The 24047-nt window shown below is 40.0% G+C and overlaps 1 protein-coding gene across 2 annotated transcripts in view; it reads right to left on the bottom strand.

Annotated features, from left to right (window-relative positions):
• The window catches only part of ZNF236 (zinc finger protein 236), a 680094-nt gene that overhangs the window by 508944 nt on the left and 147103 nt on the right, over positions 1-24047 (bottom strand). Inside the window, exons 9-10 of one of the 2 annotated variants that reach the window (XM_053714849.1) lie at positions 21589-21792; positions 12631-12841 (exon numbers count right to left, since the gene is read on the bottom strand). In XM_053714849.1, the coding sequence (XP_053570824.1) occupies positions 12631-12841; positions 21589-21792 (415 nt within the window). Of the gene's footprint in view, positions 1-12630; positions 12842-21588; positions 21796-24047 lie in introns of both variants that reach the window. The other variant, XM_053714848.1, reaches the window with a different exon arrangement.

Here is a 24047-nt window from a genome sequence, read left to right on the forward strand (position 1 = left end):
GATCCGGGGATCTGGACAGATACCTGGGAAGTTTCTTGTTTAGATGAGACGCCATCAGATCTATTTCTGGAAGCTCCCACATTTGAACAATCTGAAGAAATACCTCTGGGTGAAGAGACCATTCGCCCGGATGCAACGTTTGACGACTGAGATAATCCGCTTCCCAATTGTCTATACCTGGGATATGAACCGCAGAGATTAGACAGGAGCTGGATTCCGCCCAAACCAGAATTCGAGATACTTCTTTCATAGCCAGAGGACTGTGAGTCCCTCCTTGATGATTGATGTATGCCACAGTTGTGACATTGAATGTATACAAAGAAAGCGGGTCTCAAGCGAAATTTGAAATCCAATGCACCTTTATTGTGAGCAAGCATAGAAAGTAAAATAATAGGACATAAAAACTACATGTAGACTAAGTGGTCAGACGCGTTTCGGCTCACGCCTTCATCTGTGACCTGTACATTATACTCTGCTAAGCATGTATATACCCTAAGGGTATTGCTGATTGGTTAATTGGTGCACAGAACAATCAGTTAATTAAGGTTGAGAGAACACCCTCTTAGGATTTAACCCCTGGAAAAATGCATATAACAGAAAATGCATGTTGTAAACAAACAGATTATCATCAATAAAAGTTTATGTGCAACAGAAAATAATGATAATAATACGCAATACAATAATTATAATAATAATAATAATAATAATAATGGCTGCTGAAAAATGTATATGTACAGACGTGCCTGCTAAAAACATCGCTCAGACATATAAAATTTAATTTCATGAACCAAATGTTATATTTAATCAATGTTAATTAATTTTACCATTGTTTGATTTTTGATTTAAATTTTATTAGAATTTTATTTGATTTTTGTTATGTTGATTGTAGATTCTCAACGTATAAACCTATAATAGTGTGCTCAAAAGAAGAGAAAAGAAGAAAAAAAGAGAAAAAATAGAAATAGATTTTGACTTGGGAGAAGGTTTCCTGGACTAATGACATATTTTGTCACATAAATTTAAGGACATTTTAAACTATGAAAGTTGTCACTTGAACCATCATCCCTTTGCCAAATCAAACCTCTTTTTCATCAAGAAACTTGATCACTAGATCCTAGGTATTATACCACTTTGAGAGAGCTGCAAAAAACCATAGATTCTCATAGCAAGTGTTTTTCAGCAGTAATTGGTCACGAACATATATTATATGCATTATAGTATTGAGCTCATATAGAGGTTTTGATACGTATGTACCCCTAGTGACCCCTATTGTAACGAACCCCACTCTAATCACTAGCCCTCCCCGAAGAGAAAGTGTGATAATAATAATAAAGTAAGTCACTTATAGACACTCAATTATCTCCTATGGTGTCCATAGCGTCTGGATAAACTGAGTGCTCAGGGTCCAGATAACGTGGATGCCTCTTAGTTCTTCCTACCAGGATATCCACTCTATTAAGTGGTTCCATAAGCCTAGCTCTAACATTGTATTGTGATAAATCTGTATTACCAGGGTAGATTTAAATTCCTATTTCCAGACATTTATAATGTCTGAATCAATATTGAAGCCAAATGGTACTCTTGTTCTCAGAACAAAAATCCAAAACGCTTCTCTCTTGGAGAGGATCTCATCCAAATTTCCCCCCCTTAGGGGGCGACGAATTTGTTCTATTACAAGCCACTTGAATGTATTCACTTTACAGTCATGTTTGATTATGAAGTGCTCTGCCAGTGCTGAACATGGAGAGATATTAGAGATATCATTAAGATGTTCTCTGATCCTTTCACGGGCTTCCCTTGTAGTCATACCCACATATTGAAGATTACATGTGTGACATCTGACTAAATAAACAACATATTTGTTCCTACAATTTGAAAAATGTTCCAAATTGTAAATTCTTTGGGTGACGCAAGATTGGAATTGTTTAGAGACCTCAGCATGACCACAGGCTTTACAGTTGGTTTTCCCACATTTGAAGTGACCATGGGTCGCCAGCCAATTGCCTTGCTTGGTCTGAGTACGGATCATACTGGGTGACAAACAATTTCCCAAAGTTTGATTGCGTCTTGAGACGAAGCGAAAACCCCTTTTAATAATAGGGTTTAAAGAAGCGTCTCCCATAAGCATAGGCAAATTCTGTTTAATAATCTTGATTATCTGATCATATTGCCTACTGTACCTGGTACTGAAGATAATCTTTTCTTCTTGTTTAGCTTGACTATTTGGCCTAGATTTGAATCTGTCCCTTAGTAAAAAGGATCTATCCAAAGCTTGTACCTGTGTTAGAGCTTTATCTATCACTGGCATTGTGTACCCACGTTCAAGAAATTTCTGTGTTAACATGGTACTTTCTGACAAAAAAGTATCATTGTTAGAACAATTGCGTTTTAACCTGATCATTTCACCCTTTATCATACCAAATCCAGTGCTTTTGGGGTGCAAGCTCTTTGCATGCAGCAGAGCATTGGACTTGATGGGTTTGGAGTACAGTTCAGTAGAGACGGTATTGCTACAAACATCACCTATCAATGTTAAATCAAGATAGGGAATCTTGGCACAGTCACATGTATATGTGAAACTTAGACCGCATCTGTTAACATTGAGGGATGCAACAAACTCATCTACTTCCTGTGATGTACCTTCCCAGATAAAGAGCAAGTCGTCAATGTAACGCCTGTAAAATCTGATACATTGACGAAAAGAGTTTTCCTGTCCATAAACGTGGAACAGCTCCCACCAACCCATGAACAGGTTGGCATAGGAGGGGGCGAATTTCGCCCCCATAGCTGTTCCACGTTTCTGGAGAAAAAACTCATTTTCAAACAGAAAATAATTGTGATTGAGTAAAAACTCTATCACATCCATTACATAGTTCTTGAAATCTGTTGAATAATTACTAAATCTGTCTAGGAAAAATTTTACAGATTGTAAACCTAAACTGTGTGGAATGGCTGAATACAGCCCCACTACATCCACAGTTAGCCATATATAATCCTGAGACCAGACTTCCTTATCCAAGAGATTCAAGAGATGTTTAGTATCTTTTAAAAAGCTTGGGATAAGTTGAACTAAGGGTTGAAGGATGCTGTCTATCCAGGCTGATAATCTCTCCAAAAGAGAGCCAATGCCCGAAACAATGGGCCTGCCCTTGATAGATTCCAGAGACTTGTGCACTTTTGGAAGGTGGTGAAAAATTGGGACAATAGGATCTTTTACATATAGATAATCTTGTGTGTCACTATCAAAAAATCCCGCTTCTCTCCCATCATCCAATATGTCGTACACAAGTCTCTGGTATTCAAAGGTAGGGTTTTTTCCCAATTTCATATAGACATTAGTATCATTGAGCTGGCGATAAGCCTCCTCAATATAATCACCTCTGTTAAGCACTACCACATTCCCACCCTTGTCCGCTTGTTTAATAACAATGTTGGAATTCGCCTGCAGGGACTTGAGAGCTTTCTTTTGTGATAAAGACAAGTTTTGAAACCTCGAAGAGGTATTCAGACTATCATGTAGGTTATTCAGATCCGCTTCTATCTTCTTATGGAAAAACTCCAAAACATTACCCCTATGTTTAGTGGGATAGAAGACTGAAGGTGGTCTGAAACCTACATGTGTACTTGTAACTCCCAAGTTCACTCTGCTGGACTCTAATTCCAATTCCAAAAGGGACATGTAGTCATGTACTTCATCGAATGATACATCTATTGGAGAAATTTCCATGGGAACAGAGTTAGATACATGGTGAGAAGTATTAGAGGGCAACAAGGTTTGCTGTGCGAAAAACTTTTTTAATGTCAATTTACGTATGAATCTATTGACATCTATAATTGTATCAAAGAGATTAAAGTCTTCAGCAGGTACAAAGCCTAAACCTAGCTGGAGAACTTGTTTTTGTTCATCTGTTAACTCATATGAAGAGACATTGATTACTGTGTGACTTTGTACTTGTTTTTCTGACGGTTCACTCTTACCGGGTATTTTCTGTCTTTCTGCGTTGATACGCTTGCCCCTTCTCTTTCTTTTTCTAGACCTATGCCTTTTGTTCTCTGTTCCTTGGGAAAAACCTGTGTAGTAGATTGTGTAGAGACAACTTGGCTTAAATGATCTAATCCTGTTGAAATATCAGTTCCTTCTCTATCATCTAGAACTAAATCAAAGGTTGGTCTAATGGTACTAATAAACTCCTGACCAGATCTGTCTGAGATGTCTGCAACATGTGTTTGAGTAATCTCCTGTCTATTTGTATTATCAATTATAATGTTACCATTACCTGGATCATTGTGTCTGTTTTGTTGTTGGTCTCGTGCCTCAGGGAATAGGGTAGATTTTGGAGTGTCATCTTCTGTTGAGGATGCATCTGTATCTGAAAAGGAAACCTGTTTAGCACGTGATTTTTGATTTTTCTTATTAAATTTCCTAGATTTTTTCTTGTAACTAGACCAAAGATACACCAAATTATTCTTATAGTCCAACAGATCCCTATCAAATTTTTTAAATTTTAGGGCATCAATGTCCTCTTTAACAGAAGTGACAGTCCCCTGGAGGATATCATCAAACTTATTGTAATCTTTATGTGTCAAGAATTGATTTAGATCTTCCTGGAGTGTGGTAATTTCACCTCGTATATGATCCAATTGCTCCTTCTTATATGTTATAAGCATATTCATAAGCCTGATTGAGCAATCCGTTAATATAGAGTTCCATCTTTCTATGAAGACCTTGTCAGTGATCATAAAGGTGGGGAATTTGACAATCCTCAAGCCCCTGGGAATCATGTCCAAACTTAAGTATTTTTCCATGAGATTAATATCCCACCAGATCTTATGTTCCTTGATAAGGAGATCCTCTAACTTAGAGAAGACATCTGTGATGGTCACTCTCCTAGATTTACAGGAGAAAAGCTCATCCAAGGTGGGCCTTAATCTGTCCAAATCAGTTATTGCTCTTAGGGAAAAAGGTTTTACACTTTCCATGATAACTTTAAATGCTCACAAATGGACTGCTATGAAAAAACAGACCCCAAATAGAAAGTCAACAGATTACACAGCGTAGTGTGTGCTGAATGGTGCTGTCTCTTATAAATTTTAAAGAAGTGGGTAAATCGAGTGGAGAAAGGCAAGGGGAAAAAATTGGGATTTGAAGATCCAGATACACAAAGAATTTCCTGACAAACCACTTCTAGATTGTCCCCACTTCCGTAACCAGGAAAAGTAATTCTTTATAGTTTAACATATATTTAGGACAGTCTTTGTCATCATGCCTCACTATCCGAACATAACTGTAGAAATAACTGTAGAAATGAGTACCCAATGTTGAAAAACAGTGTCTTACCGGTGGGGAGCGAAGTGGAGCGTCCTTGGGATTAAGCGGCTGTTGGATGCAAATTAGACCCTAGTAACGGGAGCCCTGCAGTATGTAGCGAAAAACTTCTCCACATCAGCGGCTCCTCTCGGTCGACGCATCGGCGGCCCTGTCGGCTTCACCGGAAATGACGTAATCCCAAATGCGCTATGCGCTTCCACTTCCGTTACCTGTGCCGGTCCCCCAGGCAACTCCGAGCGGAGGAAAAGTTCCACATCAAGCAGCACCCTCACACCGCTGTCGCCGGATGGGCCATAGATCCTCTGTATGTCGGGTATGAGTTATTTCCTTGTGAAAGTTATTTAATATGTTATATTCGTTGTTCCTTATTTTTGAAGTAACCTCTGGATTAGGGCATGAAACAACAGGACGTCCAGTAAGAAAAACATCCAATAAGAGACCAGACTCCAATTTTCACTCGGCTAACCGCTGCTGGCGATCCCCAGACCAGAATAGATGAATGTATACAAAGAAAGCGGGTCTCAAGCGAAATTTGAAATCCAATGCACCTTTATTGTGAGCAAGCATAGAAAGTAAAATAATAGGACATAAAAACTACATGTAGACTAAGTGGTCAGTTGTGACATTGTCTGTCTGAAAACAAATGAACGATTCTCTCTTCAGAAGAGGCCAAGACTGAAGAGCTCTGAAAATTGCACGGAGTTCCAAAATATTGATCGGTAATCTCACCTCCTGAGATTCCCAAACTCCTTGTGCCGTCAGAGATCCCCACACAGCTCCCCAACCTGTAAGACTTGCATCTGTTGAAATTACAGTCCAGGTCGGAAGAACAAAAGAAGCCCCCTGAATTAAACGATGGTGATCTGTCCACCACGTTAGAGAGTGTCGTACAATCGGTTTTAAAGATATTAATTGAAATATCTTTGTGTAATCCCTGCACCATAGATTCAGCATACAGAGCTGAAGAGGTCGCATGTGAAAACGAGCAAATGGGATCGCGTCTGATGCAGCACGTCTCTTGTCTGTCAAAGACAGAGTCATGGACACTGAATCTATCTGGAAACCCAGAAAGGTTACCCTTGTCTGAGGAGTCAATGAACTTTTTAGTGAATTGATCCTCCAACCATGATCTTGAAGAAACAACACAAGTCGATTCGTATGAGATTCTGCTAAATGTAAAGACTGAGCAAGTACCAAGATATCGTCCAAATAAGGAAATACCACAATACCCTGTTCTCTGATTACAGACAGAAGGGCACCGAGAACCTTTGTAAAAAATCTTGGAGCTGTAGCTAGGCCAAACGGCAGAGCCACAAACTGGTAATGCTTGTCCAGAAAAGAGAATCTCAGGAACTGATAATGATCTGGATGAATCGGAATATGCAGATATGCATCCTGTAAATCTATTGTGGACATATAATGCCCTTGTTGAACAAAAGGCAAGATAGTCCTTACAGTTACCATTTTGAACGTTGGTATCCTTACATAACGATTCAATATTTTTAGATCCAGAACTGGTCTGAAGGAATTCTCCTTCTTTGGTACAATGAAGAGATTCGAATAAAACCCCAGCCCCTGTTCCAGAACTGGAACTGGCATAATTACTCCAGCCAACTCTAGATCTGAAACACATTTCAGAAATGCTTGAGCTTTCACTGGATTTACTGGGACACGGGAAAGAAAAAATCTCTTTGCAGGAGGTCTTATCTTGAAACCAATTCTGTACCCTTCTGAAACAATGTTCTGAATCCAAAGATTGTGAACAGAATTGATCCATATTTCTTTGAAAAAAACGTAACCTGCCCCCTACCAGCTGAGCTGGAATGAGGGCCGCACCTTCATGTGGACTTAGAAGCTGGCTTTGCTTTTCTAGAAGGCTTGGATTTATTCCAGACTGGAGATGGTTTCCAAACTGAAACTGCTCCTGAGGATGAAGGATCAGGCTTTTGTTCTTTGTTGAAACGAAAGGAACGAAAACGATAATTAGCCCTGTTTTTACCCTTAGATTTTTTATCCAGTGGTAAAAAAGTTCCTTTCCCACCAGTAACAGTTGAGATAATAGAATCCAACTGAGAACCAAATAATTTGTTACCCTGGAAAGAAATGGAAAGTAGAGTTGATTTAGAAGACATATCAGCATTCCAAGTTTTAAGCCATAAAGCTCTTCTAGCTAAAATAGCTAGAGACATAAACCTGACATCAACTCTGAAAATATCAAAAATGGCATCACAGATAAAATTATTAGCATGTTGAAGAAGAATAATAATATTATGAGAATCATGATCTGTTACTTGTTGCGCTAAAGTTTCCAACCAAAAAGTTGAAGCTGCAGCAACATCAGCCAATTATATAGCAGGTCTAAGAAGATTACCTGAACACAGATAAGCTTTTCTTAGAAAGGATTCAATTTTCCTATCTAAAGGATCCTTAAAGGAAGTACCATCTGACGTAGGAATAGTAGTATGTTTAGCAAGGGTAGAAATAGCCCCATCAACTTTTAGGGATTTTGTCCCAAAATTCTAGTCTGTCAGACGGCACAGGATATAATTGCTTAAAACGTTTAGAAGGAGTAAATGAATTACCCAAATTATTCCATTCTCTGGAAATTACTTCAGAAATAGCACCAGGAACAGGAAAAACTTCTGGAATAACCACAGGAGATTTAAATACCTTATCTAAACATTTAGATTTAGTATCAAGAGGACCAGAATCCTCTATTTCTAATGCAATTAATACTTCTTTAAATAAAGAACGAATAAATTCCATCTTGAACAAATACAAAGATTTATCAGCATCAACCTCTGAGACAGAAACCTCTGAACCAGAAGAACCATTATCAGTATCAGAATGATGATGTTCATTTAAAAATTCATCTGAAAAAAGAGAAGTTTTAAAAGACTTTTATGTATACTAGAAGGAGAAATAACAGACATAGCCTTCTTAATGGATTTAGAAACAAAATCTCTTATGTTATCAGGAACACTCTGAGTATTAGATGTTGACGGAACAGCAACAGGTAATGTAACAGTACTAAAGGAAATTTTATCTGCATTAACAAGTTTGTCATAACATTTAATACAAACAACAGCTGAAGGAACAGATACCAAAAGTGATACACTTAGCTTTGGTAGCTCCAGCACCGGGCAGCGATTTTCCTGAAGTATCTTCTGACTCAGTTGCAACGTGGAACATCTTGTGATATGTAATAGAAAAAACAACATATAAAGCAAAATTGATCAAATTCCTTTAATGACAGTTTCAGGAATGGGAAAAAAATGCCAGTGAACAAGCTTCTAGCAACCAGAAGCAATAAATAATGAGACTTAAATAATGTGGAGACAAAAGTGATGCCCATTTTTTTTAGCGCCAAATAAGACGCCCACATTATTTGGCGCCTAAATGCTTTTGGCGCCAAAAATGACGCCACATCCGGAACGCCGACTCTTTTGACGCAAAAGAACGTCAAAAATGACGCAACTTCCGGCGACACGTATGACGCCGGAAACAGAAAAAAAAAATTGCGCCAAAAAAGTCCGCGCCAAGAATGACGCAATAAAATGAAGCACTTTCAGCCCCCGTGAGCCTAACAGCCCACAGGGAAAAAGTCAAATTTTTTAAGGTAAGAAAAAATGATTGATTCAAATGCATTATCCCAAATATGAAACTGACTGTCTGAAAATAAGGAATGTTGAACATCCTGAGTCAAGGCAAATAAATGTTTGAATACATATATTTAGAACTTTATAAAAAAGTGCCCAACCATAGCTTAGAGTGTCACAGAAAATAAGACTTACTTACCCCAGGACACTCATCTACATGTTTGTAGAAAGCCAAACCAGTACTGAAACGAAAATCAGCAGAGGTAATGGTATATATATATAAGAGTATATCGTCGATCTGAAAAGGGAGGTAAGAGATGAATCTCTACGACCGATAACAGAGAACCTATGAAATAGACCCCGTAGAAGGAGATCATTGCATTCAAATAGGCAATACTCTCCTCACATCCCTCTGACATTCACTGCACGCTGAGAGGAAAACCGGGCTCCAACCTGCTGCGGAGCGCATATCAACGTAGAATCTAGCACAAACTTACTTCACCACCTCCATAGGAGGCAAAGTTTGTAAAACTGATTTGTGGGTGTGGTGAGGGGTGTATTTATAGGCATTTTAAGGTTTGGGAAACTTTGCCCCTCCTGGTAGGAATGTATATCCCATACGTCACTAGCTCATGGACTCTTGCTAATTACATGAAAGAAATGGAAGCTTACTCCCATTCAGCCCTAGATAAGCTAGATTTCTATCATGCAACCTGGGCACCCTGGTGGGAAAAATTCCCTAATTAAACAAGCTTTACGTCACTTAGATCTTGGTCACCTTCCTCTAATATGACATACTTTTTTTATTATCTTCACCTACTTCCCATCCCCTTTTCTGACCCTCCACCTGTATTGTCTCTATTTCTTACACCTTTATCATTCTTGGGCTATTCTATGAGAGTATATGTTCCCGCTTACTTATGTTTATATTTCAATTTACCAAATTATTTAAAAATTGAGAAAAGTCTTAATTGAAGTCCCATGCAACATTTGAGTAGCATTTACGCTGAAACTTTTGAAGCTATTCTTGTGGTTGTTATTATTTCTTTTTTTGTCTGCATCATTGAAAATGTTGCATTTGTTTCACGCTCTTGTACTATGTGATTTTCTCAAATAAAAAATTTTATAAAAAAAAAAACATTCACTTTTTCACACATTTTTTCCACAAACTTTAGGTTTCTCACTGAAATTATTTACAAACAACTTGTGCAATTATGGCATACAGGTATACCCCGCTCATACAGCGGGTTAGGGACCGAAGCCCCGCTGTAAAGTGAAAACCACCTTAAAGTGAAACAAGGCAGTTTTAGCTATCTTTTAAAGTGTGTGTTTAAAAACATGTTTAAACTAACATATATTAGAGGTGCAATATTGCTATGTTTAGTTTAACACTAGCTCAGCACAGTATTCAATAAATACTGTACCTTTAAAATAGTGACAATTACTGTAGTAAAATTTGCCAGACTATAATACTGAGACACAGATTGCACTGTAATGCTGTAAACAAAGTGAACTGCACATAACAAAATGGTGCCAGTCACTTTTCTCACAATCTCACGAAGATTACAGCACTGTTTCAAAATTTTGGAGGTTGAACTTCAGCTCCACAAAGCATTGTATTAGCGAAACGCTGTAAAGTGAAGTATACCTGTAAATGGTTGTAAATGCTTCTCTGGGATCCCCTTTGTTCAGAAATAGCAGACATATATGGCTTTGGCGTTGCTTTTTGGTAATTAGAAGATCGCTAAATGCCACTGCGCACCACACGTGTATTTTGCCCAGCAGTGAAGGGGTTAATTAGGGAGCATGTAGGGAGCTTGTAGGGTTAATTTTAACTTTAAAGTAAAGTGCAGTAGATAACACCAAGTATTGATCTTGGCCCATTTTGGTATATTTCATGCCACCATTTCACCGTCAAATGCGATCAAATTGAAAAAAAATTGAAAATTGAAAAAAAAAAACCGCTAAATTTTTCACAATTTTAGATTTCTCACTGAAATTATTTACAAACAGCTTGTGCAATTATGGCACAAATGGTTGTAAATGCTTCTCTAGGATCCCCTGTGTTCAGAAATAGCAGACATATATGGCTTTGCCATTGCTTTTTGGTAATTAGAAGGCCGCTAACTGCCACTGCCCACCACACGTGTATTATGCCCAGCAGTGAAGGGGTTAATTAGGGAGCTTGTAGGGTTAATTTTAGCTTTAGTGTAGTGCAGTAGACAACCCCAAGTATTGATCTAGGCCCATTTTGGTATTTTTCATGCCACCATTTCACTGCCAAATGGGATCAAATTGAAAAAAACGCTAAATTTTTCACAATTTTAGGTTTCTCACTGAAATTATTTACAAACAGCTTGTGCAATTATTGCACAGATGGTTGTAAATGCTTCTCTAGGATCCCTTTGTACAGAAATAGCAGACAGATATGGCTTTGGCATTGCTTTTTGGTAATTAGAAGGCCGCTAAATGCCGCTGTGTATTATGGCTAGCAGTGAAGGGGTTAATTAGGTAGCTTATAGGGAGCTTGCAGGGTTAATTTTAGCTTTAGTGTAGAGATCAGCCTCCCACCTGACACATCACACCCCCTGATCCCTCCCAAACAGCTCTCTTCCCTCCCCCACCCCACAACTGTCCCCGCCATCTTAAGAACTGGCAGAAAGTCTGCCAGTACTAAAATAAAAGGGTTTTTTTGTTTCGTTTTTAAAAAAAAATTCTGCTGTGTAGGATCCCCCCTTAGCCCCAACCTCCCTGATCCCCCCCCAAACAGCTCTCTACCCCCCCCTGCCTTATTGTGCACCATATTGGGTACTGGCAGCTGCCTGCCAGTACCCAGTTTGGAATCAAATGTTTATTTTTTTATTTATTTTTAAGTTTTTCTGTAGTGTAGCTGCCCCCCCCTCAACACCCAACCCCCCACCCTCTCCCAGATCGTTAATATTTTTTATTCCCACCCTCTCTCCCACTGAGTCCCACCTTGTGCCTCTTCCAATGTTTTGGCCAGTTTCACACGTGCACGCGCACCCACACGCGATTCCGCCCCCCTCCTCTACTGATGGCAGCCCACTCGCCTCCCTGGACACGCTCCCACCCACCAACGATCATAGCCATCAATAGCCGATGCAGAGATTTCCACAGAGTGGCTCTCTCTGCATCGGACTGCTTAAACAGTTATTGCAGGATGCCTCTATATCGAGGCATCACTGCAATAACATAAAAGCGGCTGGAAGCGATCAGGATCGCTTCCACTGCTTTCAAAGACCAACGACGTACAGGGTACGTCCTTGGTCGTTAAGGAAATTTTTATGGAGGACGTACCCTGCACGTCGTTGGTCATTAAGGGGTTAAGCATCCAATCAGGATGCTAGTCCCGGGACTTGCAAGGGAACGTTATCTGGCATGTGCAGATACAGTCACTTTATTTCGTTTCAGGAATTTTACTATGAAATCTAGCAAGATTTCTGTGAAATCCCATTAATCGCATAAAGCAAACTAAACTCATGATGCTGATTGACTGCTGTTTTTATTTCATCATGCAGATGACAGTAAAGAGAGAAGCTCTGGATCACAGAGCACTTACTCTGGTGAGCTGAAGAGATTTTGAGGTAAAATAGCTTCCTTTTTACAGTTATGCTGCATCACTTTCATGTTTAATGTATGAGTATCATGTCCATTTAACTACTAAAGACCAATCATGTGTACCTGTGGAAAATGACTTTTTCTTTATAATCCTTTTTTCACTCTTGTCAGTCGTATCCTGGTCCTCTTGCTCTACCACGTGCTCCTGGTCATTGCACTCTATTTGCTGGCTTGAGAGGCATTCAATTACTTGCACTGTCGTCTTTCCCTGAGTAGTGTCAGTGGGAAGTGCTGAAACTGGGATTGATGAAAGACCACTGTTTTCTAGGGCTTGCTAGTGTGGTGCCAAGAGAAGAAAATATCTTCCATTAGTCATTGTCCATCATTCTATCATATTAAATGGTAAAACAATTGTCTAGAAAAACATAATTTATGCTTACCAGATAAATTCTTTTCCTTCTGGATAGGGAGAGTCCATGGCTTCATTCCTTACTGTTGGGAAATACAACACCTGGCCACCAGGAGGAGGCAAAGACACCCCAGCCAAAGGCTTAATTATCCCTCATGAAAATAAATATCAAATCATTAAAATAAATATCCCTAAAATAAAATAAAAATCCCTTAAATATATTTAATATCCCTTAAATATATTTAATATGCCTTAAATATTATATATAATATCCCTTTAATATCCTAAATAAATATCCCTTAATTATCCCTCATTAACCCATGATTCTATTAAGATAAAAGGTGCCACACTGTGACCCTGTCTTCTAGAGTATTCAACATATGTAAAAATTTAAACGATCTTACCAGAATCCATGCTGTGGAACAGCAACACAGCCTCTCAAGTGTGACAGTCTTGTAGCATCGCTCCTGACATGGACTTGAGTGAGAAAACAAGCAGGCAGTGAAACTTGTTAACACTGATTGCTTAGAAACTGTTAGCAGGTAGTCTGGAGGGGGTTCACAGAAAGACTCTCCCTGCATCTCCAGACTAACTTTCGCCAATGCTCTCACTGAGAGGCTGACAAGTCTACTTAAAACTCCAGTCCCATATCGAAGGGCAGATACCCTTTCTAAGGAACTACTCCGAATCTTCTGACACTTCTCTGCCATCCTCCTGTGACGAAAGGCAAAGAATGACTGGGGGATTGGGGAAGTGGGAAAGGTATTTAAGTCTTTGGCTGGGGTGTCTTTGCCTCCTCCTGGTGGCCAGGTTCAGTATTTCCCAACATTAAGGAATTATTCTGTGGATTATCCTTATATTAAGAAGGAAAGTAGGAGAAACATTAGGGTATAAATGGTGCCAGAAGAATAAAACAAATAATAGGTGACCGCCCATAGACAAGAAAAACTGGGCGGGGCCGTGGACTCTCCCTATCCGGAAGGAAAGGAATTTATCTGGTAAGTATAAATTATGTTTTCCTTCCTAAGAAGGAGAGTCCATGGCTTCATTCCTTAATTTTGGGAAAACTATACCCAAGCTCCAGAGGACACTGAATGAATAACGGGAGGGAACAAAAAGGAAGAGATGGACCCTATTCTGAGGGCACCACAGCCTGCAAAACTTTTCTCTTGAAAGCTGCTTCAGCCGAAGCAAAAACATCAAACTTGTAAAATTTTGAAAACGTATGTAAGGAGGGCCAGGTAGCCGCCTTACAAATCTGATCCATAGAGGCCTCGTTCTTAAAGGCCCAAGAGGAAGCCACTGCTCTAGTGGAATGAGCCGTTATCCTCTCAGGAGGACTATGTTCCGCTGTCTCGTAAGCTAAGCGGATGACACTCCTTAACCAAAAAGATAGGGAAGTTGAAGTAGCCTTCTCCCCCTTACGCTTCCCCAAATAGACAACAAAGAGGAAGATTGTCTAAACTCCTTAGCAGCCTGAAGATAGAACTTCAATGCGCAAACCACATCCAAAGTGTAAATTAAGCGTTCCTTTGATGAAGAAGGATTAGGACAAAAGGAAGGAACCATTATCTCCTGATTGATGTTGCGATCTGTCACAACCTTAGGAAGAAAACCTAATTTAGTACATAAAACTGCCTTATCTGCATGAAAAATCAGATAAGGGGGCTCACATCGCAAAGCAGATATCTCAGAAACACTGCGCGCAGAGGCAATAGCCAATAAAAAGAGAACCTTCCAAGATAACAATTTAATGTCAACGGAATGGAAAAATGCAAGGTTCTACATTTTGAAAGTAAAAATAAGCAGGCAACGTATTTTTTAAATGGGACAAGACTTAGCCAAACAGAGGAGGAAAGAGATTTGGGAGCAGTAATAGATAACAAGCTAAAGATGGGTGCACAATGCGGGGCAGCGGCTTCAAAGGCTAATAAGATACTAGCATGTATTAAAAAAGGCATTGATTCAAGGGAGGAAAGCATAATTCTGTCACTATATAAAGCCCTGGTAAGACCTCACCTTGAGTATGGAGTGCAGATCTGGGGACCGATCGCAAAAAAAATATTGCAGAACTAGAAAAGGTTCAGAGAAGGGCCACAAAGCTAATATTGGGATTGGAGAATTCAACCTATGAGGAGAGGCTAGCCAAACTGGGTCTGTTTTCTTTAGAAAATAAGTCGCTTGAGAGGTGACATGATTACTTTATATAAATATGGTCAAGGCCCATATACAGAGATGGCAGAAGCTCTGTTTATTCCAAGAAAATTGAGGTCACAATTTAAGGTTGGAGGAAAGGAGATTTAATCTCCTGCAACCGAAATGTTTTTTCACTGTAACAGCAATAAAATTTTGGAACTCATTACCAAAGGAGGTAGTGAATGCCAATACCCTAGATTACATTTAAAAATAGTCTGGATAAATTTCTGTATATAAACAAAATTCATGGATATGATTGCTAGTATTAAATGGGTCACCTTTTAGTGGGGGGTTTTAAGCTTAACTGGAGCTTTTTGTAAGTATTTTAGATTTGTATAGGCTGAACACGATGGACTTCGGTCTTTTTTCAACCTTATCTACTATGTCTACTATGAATGAAGAGGCTCAAACTGAACCTGTTGCAAAACCCGAAGAACAAGATATAGGCTGCAAGGAGGAGTCCCAGATCTAAACACAGGTTTGATCCTAATCAGAGCCTTAACAAAGGACTGCACATCTGGAAGCTCAGCCAGTCTCTTGTGCAATAAAACCGACAGGGTTGAAATCTGTCCCCCCAGGGAACTAGCAGAAAGGCCCTTCTTCAGCCCATCCTGGAGAAAAGATAAGATCCTGGCAACCTTAACTCTGTGCCAGGAAAAACCACGCTCTTCACACCAAAATAAGTAGGTCCTCCACACCTTGTAGTATATATGCAAAGTAACTGGTTTACGAGCTTGAATAAGAGAATCAATGACACTCTCAGAGAAACCTCTCTTGGCTAAGGCTAAGCGTTCAATCTCCACACAGTGAGCCTCAGGGAATCTAGATTTTGATGAACAAATGGACCTTGCATCAGCAGGTCTCTGCAACAAGGTAACTTCCACGGAGGAGATGAGGGCATTCCCACTAGATCCGTGAACCACGTCTTTCGCAGCCACGATGGAGCAATCAAAGTTACCGATACCTGCTCCTGCTTGATGCGGGCCACCATGAGGAAGAAGCGGTAATGGAGGAAAAATATATGAGTTTGAACCACCAGGGCACTGCTAGTGCATCTATTAGATCCGCTTAGGGATCCCTTGACTCGTACCTGGGTAGCTTGGTATTGAGACGGGACGCCATAAGATCTATCTCCGGCATCCCAAACTTGCTGCATATCTCTGCAAACACCTCGGAATGGAGAGACCATTCCCCTGGATGGAAGGACTGCCTGCTGAGAAAATCCGCCTCCCAGTTGTGCTGTGGGCCTCTGCCCACTCCAGAATCTGGAATACTTCCTTCATCGCCAAGGAACTTCTCATTCCCCACGATGGTTGATGTAAGCCACCAAGGTTATATTGTCTGATTGGAATCTGATAAACTGGGACGAACCCAGAAGTGGCCAAGCCTTCAAGGCCTTGAAGATTGCCCGTAGTTCCAAAATATTGATCGGAAGGGAAGACTCCTCCTGAGTCCACAACCCCTGTGACTTACTGGCACCCCAAACAGCTCCCCATCCGGATAGGCTTGCGTCCGTAGTCACAATCTCCCAGGATGGTCTTAAGAAGCATGTCCCTCGGGTCAGAGCCACCAAAATAGTGATTCTCTTGACCGGCTGTCTAATACAATCTGTTGAGACAGATCTTAATGATCGCCATTCCACTGCCTCAGCATGCACAGTTGTAAAGGTCTGAGATGGAACCTTGCAAAAGGAACAATGTCCATGCAGGACACCATGAGACCAATCACCTCCATACACTGAGCTACATAGGGACTAAAGGAGGTCCGGAGGCCAAGACATGCCGATGTTAGCTTGCAACGTCTCTGGTCTGTTAGAAATATCCTCATGGATATTGAGTCTATTATAGTACCCAGGAATTCCACCCTGGTACTTGGAATAAGAGAACTCTTTTCCAAGTTTATCATCCATCCATGTGATCGAAGAAGACTGAGAAGGAACTCCAAGAATTCTTCCACAAGACGAAAGGATGGTGCTTGCACAAGAATATCGTTCAAGTATGGGGCTACTGCAAAACCCTGAGTTCTAGCAACGGCTAGTAGAGCCCCCAGAACCTTGGCAAAGATTCTTGGAGCAGTAGCTAGGCCAAACGGAAGGGCAATGAACTGGCAGTGCGGGTCCAGGAATGCAAATCTCAGGAACTGAAAGTGTTTCCTGTGGTTCGGAACATGAAGGTAAGCGTCCTTCAGATCTATAGTGGTCATAAACAGGCCTTTCTGAATTAAAGGAAGGATGGACCTTATCGTCTCCATCTTGAAGGAAGGGACACTGAGAAATTTGTTTAAGCACTTTAGGTCCAGAATTGGGCGGTAACTTCCCTTCATTATTTGGGACCACGAAAAGAATAAAACCCCAAAACTCTTCTTCGATAGGCACCGGGACAACAACTCCTAAGGAGGATAGATCCCGAACGCACACTGGTCTGGTAGACAGATTCAAGAGAAGGAATCTGCCTCTTGGCAGATGAGATGAGGCTTATCCCTCAGATACCACCACCTTGTCTGAAAAAAGAGACAGTCTGCCTCCTACACAATCAGATGCCAGATCAGGGGCCGCCCCTTCATGCCTATTTGTTTTCGGCTGGCTTCTTATTCTGCTTGGATTTATTCCAGGACTGAGCCGGCTGCCAAGTACTCTTGGGTTGCTCGGGCTTGGAGTAGGATTTTTGTCGTTGGAATTTGTCAGAACGAAAGAAACGGAAATTAGAAGATTGTCGTCCCTTAGACTTATCTTGCGGTAGGAAGGCACCCTTTACTCCGGTAACTGTAGAAATAATGGAGTCCAGGCCTGGACCAAATAAAATCTTTCCCTTGAAGGGAAGAGAAAGGAGTCTGGACTTAAAAGTCATATCCACAGACCAAGACTTCCACCAGAGCGCCCAGCGGGCTAGGACCGCAAAACCAGAGGCCATTGCATTTAGGCAAATGATTTGCATGTTCGCATCACAGATAAAAGAATTAGCAATTGTCAGAGCTTTAATTCTGTCTTGAATATCCTCGAGGGGAGACTCCACCTCAATGAGTTCCAACAAAGAGTTGCATCAGAAGGTAGCCACTCCGGCAAACGCGGCAACTTCAGCCGCTGGTTGAAACAAAAATCCTGTATGTTGAAACATCTTTCTCAGAAAGGTTTCCATTTTCTTATCCATCGGCTCTCTGAATGAAGAACTATTTTCAAGAGGTATAGCAGTACGTTTAGCAAGCGTAGAGATAGCACCATCCACCTTAGAAAATGGAGCCTCACAAATCAAGTTGAGAGTCTGGGACCGGGAACAACTTTTTAAAAGTAGACGAGGGGGAAAAGGAAGAACTAATTCTTTCCCATTCGTTCTTAATAATTTTTGCCATCTTAACCGGCACAGGAAAAGTCAAAGGAACTTTCCTGTCTTCGTAAACTCTGTCTAATTTAGGTATCATAGGTTCTTCAGGCAGCGCGGCCTCTGGAACCTCTAACGCAAACGGAACCTCCTTTAATAAAAAACGCAAGTGCTCAATTTTAAATCTAAAGGACGGTTCCTCTGCAGCAGGAGGCTTAGACGCTAAGGAATCTGACTCAGAAAGTTCACCCTCTGAAGCTACAACTGGGACATAATAGCTAAATCCTATAAATATTTAGATGACTCCGGGTCAGGAGAGCTATGTTTAATCTTTCTCTTGCGTTTGTTAGAGCGAGGTAATGCACTGAGGGCCGCAGACACTGCCGTTTGTAACTGCGCGGCAAAGTCCGCAGGAAGAAGGCCCCCTCCGGATGGAGGATTAGATGTGCTACGGAGAACTGCATATGGAGTGGATAATGTAGCAAGGGTAGTAATCTCACGGGATGCCGAGTCCTGAGAGGTAGGCAGCTCAGAGGGACTAAAAGCTTTAGCAGGCTAGTCTCCCTTCTTAGTCTTTATAACAGTGTTAAGGCATGTGGAACATAATTGAGTGGGCGGGAAAACCACGGCCTCCTCACAATATAAACAGGTATAGTTTAGTACCTTCTAACATGTCAGTGTCCTCCATAGCTCAGGTTATACCCTCCGAAAGACACAAATAACAAGTTTTTGTTCCCGTTTTTTTTATTATATAAAACTGCACCTTTATACTCCCAATGGCTGGGGCACTCACCACCTCCTAGACACAGTTAACAGAGGAAACGCTCTCCTCAAGTTTAAGTCTCAGCCAGAATGGAGGAAATGAACATAGACCACACCCGGTCACATGGAGTGCAAGACAGTACTTCCCTTGTTATTACAAGTACAGCAAGTAAAAGGAGCTGTGTAACACTTTCAAAAATGAAAGTGAAACTTAAAAGTGAAACCTGTTTGTTCCAGCCAAAAACACACAGTCTATCAGCCCAGAAAAAAAATCACACAAAGCAGCATGTAAATAATTAGTACACTGATTAACCCCAACTGTTCAATAAACCCCCTTCAGAGGATATTAACTCTGTATTCTATCAAGATATAAAGGAACCACACTGTGACCCTGTTATAGCATTTTATATGTAAAAATTGAAACAATCTTACCTCCAGGATCCATGCTGTGGAACAGAACACAGCCTCTCAAGTGTGACAGTCTTATAGCAGCTCTCCTGACATGGACTTGAGTGAGAGAAAGCAGGCAGCGAAACTCGTCAACACTGATTGCTTAGGAGCTGTTAGCAGTAGTATGGATGGTTTCGCAGAAAAACTTTCCCTGTATCTCCAGACTCTAATTTTTTTCAATACTCTCACTGAGAGGTTGACATGACTACTTAAAACTCCAGTCCTATCTCGAAGGGCAGATACCCTTTTTCAGGACTCTCTGAATCTTCTGGCACTTCTCTCCCACCTCCTAACGTGACGAAAGGCAAAGAATGACTGGGGTAATGAGGAAGTGAGAGGGATATTTAAGCCTTTGGATGGGGTGTCTTTGCCTCCTCCTGATGGCCAGGTGTTGTATTTCCCAACAGTAAGGAATGAAGTCGTGGACTCTCCCTGTCTTAGGAAGGAAATTTTTGTTTTCGGATTAGGTAAATACATCAATATATGTGCAATAAGGGCTTCATGTTGTTTTCACTGAGTTTTCACAGACCTTCATGGAAGTTGATAGCCATGTAGCTTCGATTACAATATTTCCTCATTTGAAAATAACTATAAAAAGATATAAAATGACCTGTATCTTTCAATTAACATTCTTCTGTTATCCTAGATAGAGTGCTAAGGAGTTAATCTACAATGATGGTTGTAGATACACAATGAGTTGGTAAGGCAGTTTTATTTACACATTGAGAATGTTTTTCCCTTTAAAACTAAAATGTGTGCATTAACTTAACATAGTGATTTTCAACCACTGTGCCATGGCACACTAGTGTGCCGTGAGAGATCATCAGGTGTGCCGCCATCAGAGAGGCAGACTGACAGGCTCATTAGGCAGACAATATCATTTACTGGGGCAGCTTCAGAAGTGTGTGGAGACTGAGAAGCAAAGTTCTGCTCACTTTGGGAGCACATCGGCAGAGAGCCGCCGCCATAATGTAATAAGTTATAACTCCAGAGTGTACAGACCCTACTGCACGTGACATAGCCCATAATAAACTGCCACCTGCCACTTTTCCATCTCTATTGGAAGTTCCAACTAAAGAGAGTGGGCATTGACCGCTTCTTGTACGTCAGGAGCGGAGGGTCCACTGAGTAACAGCCTGCTGCGGAGTGCATACAACCATCCACACGTGGGTGTGATCGCAGGAGGCCTCTGACTATCGGGAGCCAATACGTACTGGTCTGGGGTCTTGTCTTGTGCAAATATTGACCCATGATTTTGGACACCGGGTGGCACACCGTTTTTTTCCCCGCTTTGCTGCTCTGCAAACTTAAAGACTAAGTTTGCAGGGCAGCGAAGGGATCAAAAACGCTGTGTTCCTCCTGCAGGCTGCATCCAATGCTGGTTCAGTCTGTAAGTGCCTGCAGGCTATGGCACTGTGCTGTGTGCAGGCTTTGAAATTAAGTTTAAACTTTAAAGTGAAAAAAAAAATAGATGCTTAACTTTCAGCATGAGTCCAAATGTGTTCTGCACCACATGGAGTCGTCCCTGCCTCTAAACCTTTCCTCGCTATACCCCCTGCATCTGGAATATACCCGCACATAACATAAAAAAACAACAACATAAACATAAACAAGTTATAACCATCCTGCTCTGCAGCCTGGTTGTATTCTGAATTGAATTGACTAGAATTTACTTAATTGTTTTTTAATATATGTATATATATATATATATATATATATATATGTATATATATGTATATATATATATATATATATACACACACAGTATATATATATATATATATATATAAATATATATATATATATATATATATATATATATATATATATATATATATATATATACTGTATTAGGCTACAATGTGTGATTTTGTAAAATTTCGCGATTATGGTGTGCCGCAGGAGTTTTTTATGTAAAAAAATAGGTTGAAAATCACTGACTTAACACACCTGTAAAATATCTCTGTTAATCCCAACTGCTATGTTAAGTTGTTGTTCGGATTGCTGATTCTGATGATTCTCTACAGGCACTGGCTCAGACAGCTCTAATAGCTGCTGGATAACATCTGTCACAGCCGGCTGCTGCCCCTGTTCTTCAGTTGATGATGTTCCTGTGGAGTCCGTCTGAGCTGGTACAGCTTGAAAAACTACTGTCTGCTTTAAAAAAAATAATTACATAAGAGACTGTGAAAAAAACATTAAAACAAATACTGACTCATGCTTCTGAATTTTAAAAGTGTTCCTGTAACAATACAAAGATTTATACTTACAATATATATATATATATATATATATATATATATTTACATTTATATATTTACATTTATATAAAATATTCTGAAGGTTTGGGTACATAGCTCCTCACCACTTGGAGCTAGGAAGACTCAGTCACTCTTCTTCCTCACACTGTATGCTGATTCTGTTTAATGCACAAGCATTATGGAAGTAAGAAAACTGCCCCACAAAAATTACTAAAAGGGACACAAGTCAAAATTAAACTTTCATGATTCAAATGAAACATGCAATTTTCTATTAACAAAATGTGTACAGTCTTTTTATATTTACACATTTTGAGTCACCAGCTCCTACTAAGCATGTGCATGAATTCACAGAATATATATATATGCATTTGTGATTGGCTGATGGCTGTCACATGATACAGAAGGAGTGGAAATAAACATCATTTTGAAATTTGTCAAAAATTATTAAACTTCTCATTTGAAGTTCAGATGAAGTACTATTGGCATTGTCTTTTTATCATGCATTTGATGATTATGCAAATCTACTGTATTTACTGGTGCTTTAACTAGGTATAAAACACTTTGTAAGGGAAGGCCATTATATGCTATGCTTAGAATAAATCAGTCTCTTTGTATACAAAGTAATAATTAATGTTTTTTTTTTTTTTATATGCTCATGATAATATACTTGGTATTGTTGGGTCAGAAACAAAAAGTCAATATGGTAACACAGTTGGGAGGTAAAAATACAAATAAGTAAAAACAAAAAGTTGGACAAAATGGGAAATTCTAATTTCCAATTTTGTTTTGCGGTTGCCTAGCAATCATCTCAAGCCTCAAATCCAACTAGTCCATGAACGCATGCCTACTTATTCTGTTAGCCAAACGAGAATGAGAAAACATCAATATCAAAATAAATATTCAAAGATTAGACCATGTTTGGCATTAAAATATCCCAAAGTGTCATATTTTACTTCCCAAAACTAGAAGCGTAAGAACCCAGAGCAGAACTCTGATGAGCCTACTCTTTAACAAAGATTACAAAAGAACAAGGCAATGTTGCCTTTACCATCACTTTAAATTAACTTGGAAGATAGCAATATCAAAATTAATACATGTTTAAAAAGGGTTTTGCGGAATAAGTAAGACCAAATTCAAGTAACTGAGAAATATAATGCTTAAAAATAGCACATATTTTATTAATGGATTGAAAAATAAATTTCTTCCACCTTTATATTTAAAACAAAGAACACAAAACATAACATTCAGAGGTCTAATACCCAGAGGTAGATATATTAATAAATGCTTACTTTTGGGTCCATGCATGACCATGAGATGAAAAAAACAAATGTCTTTTGTGGGAAAAAAAGGGGTGCAGCAGTGTTTGAACAGATTTACAAACCCATATCAATATCATCCTAAAGAAATTCCAGACCCTGTGGAAACTAAGAAAGATTTCAGAAGGCTTCCAATGGCAACCTTTCTATCAGATTTGAAATCTACATTTAATGAAAAGCTCCACCTTTTACCAAAATAAAAGAAAAACAGAATTTATGTTTACCTGATAAATTACTTTCTCCAACGGTGTGTCCGGTCCACGGCGTCATCCTTACTTGTGGGAATATTCTCTTCCCCAACAGGAAATGGCAAAGAGCCCAGCAAAGCTGGTCACATGATCCCTCCTAGGCTCCGCCTACCCCAGTCATTCGACCGACGTTAAGGAGGAATATTTGCATAGGAGAAACCATATGATACCGTGGTGACTGTAGTTAAAGAAAATAAAATATCAGACCTGATTAAAAAACCAGGGCGGGCCGTGGACCGGACACACCGTTGGAGAAAGTAATTTATCAGGTAAACATAAATTCTGTTTTCTCCAACATAGGTGTGTCCGGTCCACGGCGTCATCCTTACTTGTGGGAACCAATACCAAAGCTTTAGGACACGGATGAAGGGAGGGAGCAAATCAGGTCACCTAAATGGAAGGCACCACGGCTTGCAAAACCTTTCTCCCAAAAATAGCCTCAGAAGAAGCAAAAGTATCAAACTTGTAAAATTTGGTAAAAGTGTGCAGTGAAGACCAAGTCGCTGCCCTACATATCTGATCAACAGAAGCCTCGTTCTTGAAGGCCCATGTGGAAGCCACAGCCCTAGTGGAATGAGCTGTGA

The sequence above is a fragment of the Bombina bombina genome, chromosome 5 (assembly GCF_027579735.1).
Source record: "Bombina bombina isolate aBomBom1 chromosome 5, aBomBom1.pri, whole genome shotgun sequence".
NCBI classification, from domain to species: Eukaryota; Metazoa; Chordata; class Amphibia; order Anura; family Bombinatoridae; genus Bombina; species Bombina bombina.